We start from the raw sequence: 12,223 nt of genomic DNA, 5'->3' as shown, positions 1-12,223 counted from the left end.
ATTAAAATGTGTGCAATTTAATTTCCAAATATTTAGTAATGTTCCAGGAATCTTTGTTATTCATTTTCATTTTCATTCCACTGAGGTCAGAGAATATATTTTGTATGATTTTAACTGTTTTAAATTTACTGAGGTTTGTTTCATGATACAGAATATTGTCAATCTTGGTTAACGTTTCAAGTTTACTTAGGAAGTAAAATCAGCTTTTTAAAAAAAAATTTAAGTTTATCTATTTATTTTGATAGAGAGAGAAAATATCAGTGAAGGAAGGGTAGAAAGAGAGAGAATCCTAAGCAGGCTCCGCACTGTCAGCATGGAGCCTGATGCAGGGCTTGAACCCATGAACTGTGAGATTCTGACCTGAGCAGAAGTTGAGCACTTAACTGAGCCACCCAGGTGCCCCCAAATCAGCTGTTTATCAACTAGGTTGAATTGGTCAATATTGTTGCTTAGATCTTCTACATTCTTAGTTATTTTATTTTTATTTTTTTATCAATTTTTTTTAAATTTAAATTTTGGTTAGTTAACATACAGTGAAATATTGGTTTCAGGAGTAGAATTCAGTGATTTATCATTTACATACAACACCCAGTGCTCATCACAACAGGTGCCCTCTTTAATGCCCATCACCCATCTAGCCCCCCCCCCCCCATCAACCCTCACTCTGTTCTCTATTGTTAAGAGTCTTTTGTGGTGTGTTTCCCTCTCTCCTTCCCCGCACCCTTCCCATATGTTCATCTGTTTTGTTTCTTAAATTCTACATATGGGTAAAATCATATGGTATTTGTTTTTCTTTGATTGATTTATCTCACTTAAATGCTACATTCTAGCTCCATCCACGTTGTTGCAATTGGCAAGATTTCATTCTTTTTGATAGCTGAATAATATATATATACCACATCTTCTTTATCCATTCATCAGTTGATGGACATTTGGGCTCTCTCCATATTTTGGCTATTGTTGATAATCCTGCTATAAACATTGGGATGCATGTACTCCTTTGCATCTGTATTTTCTGTATCTTCACAAAATAAAATGCTTTTGCACAGTGAAGGAAACCGTCAACAAAAACAAAAAGGTGACCTACTAAATGGGAGAAGATATTTGCAAATGATATATCCAATAAGGGGTAATATCCAAAATAAAGAAAGAACTTATATACCTCAACAATAAAAACCAATCTGATTTAAAAATAGGCAGAGGATTTAAATAAACATTTTTCTAAAACAGACAAGTGGCCAACAGAAACATGTAAAGATGCTCAACATCCCTAATCATCAGGGAAATGCAGATCAAAGCCACAATGAGATATTACCTCACACTTGTCAGGATGACTAAAATAAAAAAGGACAAGAAATAACAAGTGTTGGCAAGGATGTAGAGAAAAAGGTACACTGTTGGTGGGAATGTATATTGGTATAGCCACTGTGGAAAATATGAGGTCCTCAAAAAATTAAAAATAGAAATATCATGTGATCCAACAATTCCACTACTGGATACTTATCCAAATAAAACAAAAATACAAATTCAAAAAGATATTTGCACCTCTATGTTTATTGCAGCTTATTTATAACAGCCAAGACACGAAAGCAATGTAAGTCCCCATTGACAAATGGATAAGAAAGATCTCTCTCTCTCTCTCTCTCTCTCTCTCTCTCACACACACACACACACACACACACACACACACACACAGGAATATTACATAGCAATAAAAAAAGGGTAAGATTGTGCTATCTGAAACAACAAGGATGGACCCAGAGGGTATTATGCTAAGTGAAGGAAATCAGACTGAGAAAGACAAATATGTATGATTTCACTCTTATGTGTAATCTAAAAAAATAAAACAAGTGAATAAGCAGAATCAGACCTACAAATATAGAGAATAAACTGATGGTTGCTAGAAGGAAGGGTCAGGGGGGAGATGGGCAAAACAGTTAATAGGGGGGAGTGGGAGAATCAGGCTTCCAGTTATGGAATGAATAAGTCATGGGAATAAAAAGCACAGCGTAAGGAATATAGTCGGTGATGTTGTAATAGTGTCTGTCATGTGATGACAGATGGTAGCTACCCTTGTGGTGAGCACAGCATAATGTATAAACTTGTCAAATCACTATATTGTACCCAGAAAACTAGTGTAACATTGTGTGTCAACTATACTCAAATTTAAAAAAAAGATACTGATAGAATGTAAAAAATAAAAAAATAAAGTGAACTATTTTAATACATTACTTAATAGAATTTAACTGTTCTTGGGTTTATAACAAACAAGCAGATTTAAAACTAGTCTCTTATTTATATGGAAGAAAGTCAACTTGCCCAGAAAAAGAAGCAGTAAAAGTTAACTTGCATAGTAAAAAGGAAAAAAAATTAAATGACTCACTGAAATCACTTAAATTGTTATGTTCACTATAAACCCATTAATCAGGACTTAGAATCAGAAAATGGTATCCTGTGGTCAAAAATACAACCAATGAATTCAATACCAAATGAAAGAATTTCACTCTTAGATTCCAAAGATAACCATCTGTCAGATCAATTCAATTTCTTTTTATATTAAAAGCTGAAAGTTATAAAGGGGCGCCTGGGTGGCGCAGTTGGTTAAGCATCCGACTTCAGCCAGGTCACGATCTCACGGTCCGTGAGTTCGGGCCCCGCGTCAGGCTCTGGGCTGATGGCTCGGAGCCTGGAGCCTGTTTCCGATTCTGTGTCTCCCTCTCTCTCTGCCCCTCCCCCGTTCATGCTCTGTCTCTCTCTGTCCCAGAAATAAATAAAAACGTTGAAAAAAAAATTTAAAAAAAAAAAAAATAAAAGCTGAAAGTTATAATCAAGGGGGGGGCGGAAACAAGGATTTTACAGACTTGTTGGAAGCATAGTGCTGGAACTCATGTCCTACCAAATCTTCAGTCAATTTGTAATGATCACTGAAACAGCTGCTACTGCTAGTGAAGCTACTTGATTCTTTATATACACATATTAAACTAGTACACATTTCAAAGTGAAATATAGGATACTTCTCCCCAAAACAGTCATAATTTGGGGTTCAAGTATTCTTAGAAGCATTTAGCTGCCAGAAAAGATGTGGTTTTGATTCCCTTGTGATAAGGTGAATTTCCTTCATTATCTTCAAGGCCTGTATGAGAGATAGGATTGAATTCCTTCAAGGTCACCCAAAGTCCTGAGAGCCCTAGAGGATTATTTTGGCATTGTGACTCTCCTATTCTCTGAAACATTTGGCAATGTCTTAGAGTTTCATCAGAGAAAAAATAAAACCCACAAAATTTATGGGAAAAAAAGAAGTCATAACTGACTATATTTGCCAAGGCAATCACATTCATTAAAAAAGTATTCAATATGGAGATCTGTATCAGTTATACAGTGAAACACTTGGCTTCTATTTTCAAATGTTCTATTTATAGCTCACTAGGTATTTATTTGTCTCAGTCAAAGCTGATATAGGTCTGATCCTCTAACTTCTGTATTACATATAAAATTAAATGAAAAAAATTATATATATTAAATCTAACCATTCTAAACTCTTCTAAATAAAACTTGCTTTAACCAGCTAACACCTCGGTTTCTTTTATTCATACAATTTTTATTGACTTATTAAATGTTAATTAGACACTATTTAACAACACTGTACTTCATGACATTTTGTTGTAAGCCAACAAGAATTTATTGCCATCTTGTGGTCATTCATGTATGTGTGAAACTGAATGTCATTTTCCTGAAGAGAGACACTTACTTTAAAATCTTACCAAATTTTCCCATCACCTGAGAAAAACGATCATTTTATCACATACAATATCTCCCAAGGAGACAAAATTTACTAATAATTTTAAGACATTACAATTTTTTTAAACCTAACTTAAATATATAGTCTTTGACCGTGAATGGTAACAGTACTCAGTAGAAGGACATCAAGTCAGTCCTGCCATTATCTTAGAAACATTCATTTGTTCCTATCTATATACTGTTTTGCTTAATTTTTAAATACTATAAGAAGAGTTTTATAGCCAAGTTTCCATGGGATTCTAAAATACAATATTCACATTACTGTACCATGGTCAGGTTAAAAAGGTGGTCAGGAAGGCAAAGTTCTGAGAGGTGGGAGCAAGAAAGGAACAAAAAACAAAAGTAAAAATCTAAACCTCATATAGCATAATTTTAATAAATATCTTGAGTATGTCCTTGTTTTGGATCTTTCCTGTAACACTAAATGTATAGTTACATTTGCAATTATACTGGCATTCAGTAAATGAGATTAAAAAAAAACACAATCATAAAAGCAAAGAAAAATGTTCTACTGCTTAAAACATTCCTAATACTTCTTCCTGGATTGTAGAAATAAAGTTTTAAAACAGAAAATATCTTAATTTCTACTGCCAAATTTCAGAGTTTAGGTTATATTAAATTTAAGTGACTAAGAAGCAAGAAGGCCAACAGTCTTTCAGAAACATAAAGGAACATCAAAATGCTGTGATGCTGACTATAGAATTGAAGTTCAACCACACAACTGGTCATTTACATAATGTGCATTCAGTGTGAGAATCCTTTGTTTTTTTTAAGTTGTGTTTATTGGTCAGCATCACCCACAACACTGAATAGCCTTTACAAAGAAGCACCTTTACAGCCACAGTGCCTGCCTTTTTCACATAATTTAAAATAGACAACTCTGACACAGATACAGACCTATAAACAGATAAAAAGGCAATCAACTGCATAAGAAACAAAAAAAAGATTAAAGGAAAAACACTACCTAAGAGTTTTTAAATTCATTAGAAATGGAGCTTATTGGTACAAAGAACAAATATACAGTCAAATATGATACGAGATTCTTTATCCCAATGGACTAAGAAAAAACAGAAAACTTACAGACAAGAATGTGATGTAGACAAAAATAAAGAATTTTCATCATATACTTGTTCAATATCAGGGCAAGCATCAAACTATTATATTACAAGAAAATGAATCTTACCTTGTTGCTGTGAAAGTGAAATATCAGATTTACTTCTTACACGTATTAAACGACTTTGTGCAGGCTTGTGTTCAACTTGTTTCGCATCTTGGTCATGCTTTTGTTGGTACTAAAGAATTTAAGACGTGAAGTCATAACATTGTTTTTTAAGTTACTTTAAAAAGTTTTGAGCAATTAAACTATTTAGTTGTTTCTTATATAAAATTTGAATATTATACATGTCCTCTAATTGCTAAATGGGTGATAGAGTACATATTACTAGAGAAAAGACATTGGAAATAAAATCTTTCAAAAGATTTGGATAATATATACAGATTTCAAATATTCAAATCACTTCATAATTCAAAGCTCCTTATAAATCAAACTATTCTAGATATATACACATGATGGATTTAGACAGGATAAAAACTTAATGTGGTTGTTAAGCTCTCCCATATAACCATTTTTACATAAAATGAAAATCTGCATAATGCACTGCAATTTTCAAAGAGCTTTTCTATATAGTAACATCACTTAATTCTCACAAGCATGAGTACTGTTATCCTCCTTTGACATTCAAGAAATGTGCACTCCACCACAAGCCCCATCATCTCTCTTCCTAGTACCTATAACCTAACCAAATTTGAAATTTACAATAGTCACAAATTCTTTCACAACCACACATCACAAACTGTGAAAGCCGTTTTATTTCTTCCTTTTACTATTTTATGGTCCTAATTATGAATGAGTGCCTGAAAACAGCTATCAGATATACTTTGACAGGACTTTAAAAAGATACCTCTTGATTCTTATCAGCCACGAGTTGACCCACAAGCTGAACCCAGGCAATTGGAAGCTCCTTACTCTGGTCCTGTCCTTGGAATATGCGTCCCACCTACTATTTCCATACTGGCAGTCATTAAAGGACATAGCCTTGAGAGGGGAAGGTGTTATGACACCGTCTGGACTGAATACCTGACTGAACCCAATTAAGGCTTCTATATAAACTTTTAAGATTCTGGTGGCTGGGTGCAGAGATCTACCGGTCTCACAAGTGCCCGAGACAGGTCTGGTAAGTAAGTCCCCTTGCTTATTTAAACCTGCCATCTGCCAATCTGGAGTGGTATGTGTCTTTATTCGGTCTCTCCTTGTTCTCCATGAATAGGGGCCAGTTTTAAACTTCACCCAGGAAACTCCTGAGGTTGCAACCAGCAATACCAACCCCATGCAATGCTATGCAATATCATGAAATACATAGTGAATTGAATAAACTAATCTACAGTGAGAAATCCATTGCCATTACACAGATAAAAAACTGTTTTTAATAACGTGAACATTTCTTTACATGCTGGAGAGTAATTAACCTATTTTTTCAGTACAGAAGATTACATGGGCCATTGGCCTAACTCACCATGAAATTGCTTATGTAACAGCTTTTGCAAAATTTAATATAATAAATTTTTCTTGAGTACCTGCTATATGCAAATTAATGAGCTAGATATTTCATGATGACACAAAGTATCAATAATAGCTACCTAACCAGCATTATATATATGTATATGTGTATATATATATATATATATATATGTATGTATATATATATATATATGCTATTTTTAATCTCTAAATAAAGATGAGGAAACTAAGGGTTAGAAAAAGGCTATGTATTCAAGGTCATAGCTAGGGTCCAGATGAGCTAAGAGTTGTATCCAGGCTTGAATTAACAAATAAAGGAAGCATGGATTGAAACTGACTCCAAAGACTAATCTCTTGGCAGTGCATCATGCTAAGCCAATATTATTACCATTCTCATTTTAAGTAAAGTACAAGGATTATTACCTGATGATTATCTTCAACTGCTCCTGATAACTGAACATCATTTTCTTGCACTGTCAAAAGTGTTGTGGGAAGAGCAAGGTTAGAATTTGGCTGCAACTCCAATTCTCCCAAACTCATTGGACCATGACTAGCACATGAATCTTCATAAACACCACCTGTTGTCAAATATATAAACAAAAAGTTAAAATAAATTGTTTAATTTGATTTCTGCTCAGGTCATGATCTCACAGTTCATGAGTGCAAGCCCCACACTGGGCTCTGTACTGACAGTGTAGAGCCTACCTGGGACTCTCTGTCTCCCTCTCTCTCTGCCCCTCCCCCCATCACACGTGCATGCACATACTCTGTCTCTCTCAAAAATAAATAAGTAAACAAAAAATAAATATAAATATGTACTAAATAATGAAAATCTCGCAAGAAAATCTAGGAGACTATAGGTATAAACTTGTGTTAGAAGAGACCATAAAAACACAGAAAGTATAAAAGATAAAAATAACTAGGGACACCTGGGTGGCTCAATCAGTTGAGTGTCCGACTCCTGATTTCAGCTCAGGTCAAGGCCTCATGGCTGTGGAATCGAGCCCCACAATCAGGGTCTGCACTGAGCGTGAAGCCTGCTTGGGATTCTCTCTCTGCCTCTCTCTATGCCCCTCCCCTGCTCATGGTTTCTCTCTCTCTCAAAATAAATAAACATCTTAACATATACACATAGAAATAACTACATAAAATTTTTTTTAGCTATATGGCAAAGAAAGACCATAAATAATGTCAGTACAAATTTAGAAAAAGATATTTGCAATACAGATGTTAAAAAACATCAAAAATATAGAAATAGCTCTTACAAAGTTATAAGAAAAATTTAGAACCTAATAGATGGGGAAAGAATTTAAGTAGGCAATTCACAGAGAACAAATCCAAATGGCCAACAAACATGAAAAGAAGCCCACAGGCAGCCAGAGACTTGTAATTTCCACAGGACTTACTGTGTAAAAACAAATGCAGGCAAGTGGGCATTCTATCTTAACTTGTAAAATAACAGTGTACACATACATAGTATGTATCCATCATGAATGTTAAACATGTGAGTGTGTCTATGGATAAAAAGAGGAAGATTACATATGAGAATCTTAACAAGAGTTAGCTGGGGTAAGGCATATGGGACAGGAGAAAACATGAGGATGAGAGGTGGATGGAAACTAATGTATGACATAATCACATTTTGTTTTATGTAAAATTATACATGGTTAATGTATGGGTATAAAGAAAAAAGTAATTAAAAAGACACAAGGTAAACTTTGATAAAAGACCTAAATGTAAAAACTCAGAAGGTATATAATCAAACATCTCTTCCAAAGCATTCAAAGTGCATAATAGCTTTCAACTCCTGTAACACCCTATCATTTAACATATATTCACTGGCTATGTCCTAGGTGTTACACACTCTGCTAGACAACAGGAATGGGACAGTGAACCCTCAAGTGAGATTACAGATCAGTGTGACAAAAGCAACCTTAGGCAGGCTACAGAGAGCACATACGACAGGTATCTAACCCAGTGATAAAGGGTCACCATGACAGCCATCATAACAATGCTGAATTTGCTCAACAACACGATGGTGTCACTTCTACAAAGTATGCTCATGGAGTATGAGTGTTTCGTCTGTATAAAGTAACTTAACCCCTTGTAACTATCATGTCACTCACATCAAATTTATCATAAGTTGGGGCACCTGGGTGGCTCAGTCGGCTGAGCGTCCGACTTCGGCTCAGGTCATGATGGCACAGTCTGTGAGTTCGAGCCCCACGTCGGGTTCTGTGCTGACAGCTCAGAGCCTGGAGCCTGCTTCGGATTCTGTGTCTCCCTCTCTCTCTGCCCCTCCCCCGATCATGCCCTGTCTCTCTCTCTCTCTCTCTGTCAAAAATAAACATTAAAAAAATTTATCATAACTTGAAATCCCTAATTTTACTCTACTAGAATCTTACTGCTAAGCAAAGGCAACCTCAGACTTAGAAACTTCAACTTTCAGAGAAGACTAAGTCAACCCAAAATTGCCAGTGCCCAGCAGCAGCTTTGGGTTTGTCATGTCTAATAGGTTTTTCCATTTGTAGGGAATGGATGCCTAAAGGCATCTGAAATTAATTCTAATGCTTAAAACCCCACTCATCCTTATGTCCTCATAATTCTATCCTTTCTCCATATTCCTTTCTCTTAGTGAATGGAAATTCCCAGCTACCCAACCATTCTAGCCAGAAACCTGGAAATGTCTTAGATCCTTTCTTTTGCACTTCTCATATTCAAACTAAATCTTGTCCATTCCCCTCCTTAACTGTCTCTCAAATCTCCCTTTTTACATTTCCTCACTGTTAAGTAGTGTTTCACCAGCTTTACTGCAACAGCTGTCCAGTCAGCCTCCTTGCCTCCAGTCTTAATACTCTCCTCTATTCATCACACTGCACCTGAGATGATCTTGCTAAATAAAAGGCAAAGATGATCATATCAGTCATTTACTTATAATCCTCATGGATCTGTGAATATCAAAAAACATTCAGAAGTGATAGAAATTCAAGACTAAATTTTCCATGGGAATAAATATAAAGTAAGATTGGCATTTTGTGCACAAATGGATCCATATCATTTTAGAGTGAATCCAAAAACTACTTCATGTATTATCTAAGATTTTTTAGGATCTACTTTCTGCTCACTACTCCAATCTCACTGCTTCCTAAACTCCAGCTCATTAATAAAGTACTTATATTTCCTTAAGTCTTGCTATTTTTTTATTTTTTATTTTTATTTTTATTTTTATTTTTTCCTCTTGTCTCATTGCATATTCTGCCTGGAAGTTCCCTCCTCATTTACTACATGGCAAACATCTATTCATCTTTGAGAATCCATTTCTTTTTTTTCAACGTTTTTTTATTTATTTTTGGGACAGAGAGAGACAGAGCATGAACGGGGGAGGGGCAGAGAGAGAGGGAGACACAGAATCGCAAACAGGCTCCAGGCTCTGAGCCATCAGCCCAGAGCCCGACGCGGGGCTCGAACTCACGGACCGCGAGATCGTGACCTGGCTGAAGTCGGACGCTCAACCGACTGCGCCACCCAGGCGCCCCGAGAATCCCTTTCAAGTAAGCCTCCTCTGATGTTTGAAGTCTTTTTGTGATTGCCCTCTCCAGGTACAAGTGACCTATATCCCATCCTACATGAACTTCTTCAAGGTAACTATGATAATTTATTGCATGTTTGTGCCCTCTCATCTATTACTTCTACGAGAGGAAAAAAATCATTATGGACAGGGCCTTACTAGGTTTTCTATTCCTAGCTTCTAGAATGTGCATAGAGCATAGCAAGCACTCAAAACCTATTTTCTGAATGAATAAGTAAATGAACAAACTGGAATATGCTTATTATACTCCACCATTAAGATCTGATTTCATATCAGGTCTTGTGGGAAAATGTCTCTGAGGCCTCTCCTGTGGGTAGAGTCCTCCCCTGCACTCCACAGCTGTTTGTGTTGTTGTACTAACCACACAGTATTACTGTATAACCTTTCTTGTATTTCTCTTACACTAGTTTGTAAACTTCCTTGAGAGCAGATATCCATCATTTCTGTATCTCAAGTGTCTAACACTGTACCAAGTGTCTACCATTGTACATAATATAGTACCAGATACATAGTAGGTATTCAATACAAGCTTTCTGAGTAAATGAGAGCTACAATTAGTTGTGTATCTCAGAGTCCTCACAAGTTGTTTAAAAATATCAGTTTACATTTTAGGGGTTTTTTTTTTTTTAATTTTTTTAACGTTTATTTCTGAGAGACAGAGAGAGACACAGCATGAACAGGGTAAGGGCAGAGAGAACGGGAGACAAAGAATCCAAAGCAGGCTCCAGGTCCTGAGCTGTCAGCACAGAGCCCTTCGTGGGACTCGAACCCACAAACCGTGAGATCATGACCCAAGCTGAAGTTGGATGCTTAACTGACTGAGCCACCCAGGTGCCCCTAGGCGCTTTAAGACACTTCGTCAAAGCTAATTTTGCATCTTTTGTTACTCAACCCAAACTGAGAACCTCAGGATTAGGAAGAGTGGTAGGGGGATAGAGTTTGCAAATAGGACAATTTCTGAAAAAGGTGCAGAGGTAGGGAGAACAAAGTAAGAATAGATGAGCCTCTGTAGGTAAAGTTATTTAAAAAATCAGTATAGGGCACCTGGGTGGCTCATTAGGTTAAGCATTCAACTTCGGCTCTGGTCATGATCTCATGGCTCATGGGTTTGAGCCTCACATCAGGCTCTGTACTGACAGCTCAGAGCCTGGAGCCTGCTTTGGATTCTGTGTCTCCCTCTCTTTCTGCCCCTTCCCCACTCACATTCTGTCTCTCTCTCTCCTTCAAAAATAATTAAACACTAAAAAAACAAAACAAAACAAAACAAAACAAAACAAAAAAAACATTATAAAAGGCATGAGATTAGCCACCAACAGAAATAATGACACATGGTATTCATTCTTCTCTAGTAACCATTATGTAGCAAAATACTTGAAACAAGAGGAACAAGTTAGTTCTCAACCGGGCATAGTCCTTTTAGGCAACTGTGGATAGTTTGTTTCTATGAAGTACATGTAAGAAGGTATATTTACATACTCCAAGAATTATTAAAGAAACCAACACTTACGAATTAGTCACTGTGGTGACTACTTTATATGTGTTGTCATTTACTACCCCTAATAACCTTAAGGGGTGGATACTATTTGTGGTAACCAGCCTCCAAGATGGCCCCCTGAATCCTGTCTCCTGGTATTCATAAGTTTCTGTCCTCCCCTACTATATTATTCCAGGATTGGTCTGTGTTATTGATAGAATGTGGTAGAAACGATGGCATGTCACTTCTGAGATTAGGTTATAAAAGGCACTGTGGGTTACATTTTGATTGCTTACTTTCTCTCAGATCATCTGCTTTGGGAGAAGCCAGCTGCAATGTCATAGGCAGCTCTATACAAAGGTTCATGTAGTGAGGAAATGAGGCCTCTTGCCAGCAGCCATGTGAATGAGTCTGAAAAAAAGATCTTCCAACCCTTGTGGAAGCCTCAGCCCCAGAAAACAGCTTGACTGCAACCTCACAGGAGATCCTGAGAATTACCCAGCTAAGACACTCCCAGATTCATGACTTTTAGAAATACGTGAGATAATAAATGCTTGCTGTCTTCTGCTGCTAAGTTTGGGGGTGATTTGTTATATAGCAATAGATAACTAATATACTAATATTATCCTCACTTGATAGATGAAGAAACTTGGGCTTGGAGATATTAAGTTACTTGTCCCAAAATACACAAAGTTGGAATTCAAACTGATATCTGAAACTCCAAAAGCCCAAATTCTTAGCCACACTCTGCCATATTGCCTCATTTATATGCTCAATCTTAATG

General features: G+C 36.4%; 1 protein-coding gene across 7 annotated transcripts in view; it reads right to left on the bottom strand.

The window, feature by feature from the left end:
* The window catches only part of KIAA0586 (KIAA0586 ortholog), a 118,128-nt gene that overhangs the window by 31,402 nt on the left and 74,503 nt on the right, over positions 1-12,223 (bottom strand). For all 7 annotated transcript variants that reach the window (XM_030319211.2, XM_030319213.1, XM_030319212.1 and 4 more), the window contains 2 exons: positions 6,800-6,954; positions 4,982-5,090 (listed from right to left, as the gene is read on the bottom strand). In XM_030319211.2, the coding sequence (XP_030175071.1) occupies positions 4,982-5,090; positions 6,800-6,954 (264 nt within the window). The remainder of the gene's footprint in view (positions 1-4,981; positions 5,091-6,799; positions 6,955-12,223) is intronic.

This window comes from Lynx canadensis, chromosome B3, assembly GCF_007474595.2.
Source record: "Lynx canadensis isolate LIC74 chromosome B3, mLynCan4.pri.v2, whole genome shotgun sequence".
In the NCBI taxonomy this organism is placed as follows: domain Eukaryota; kingdom Metazoa; phylum Chordata; class Mammalia; order Carnivora; family Felidae; genus Lynx; species Lynx canadensis.
Note: the sequence above shows the minus strand (reverse complement) of the source record. Positions and strands in the feature narration are given on the sequence as shown.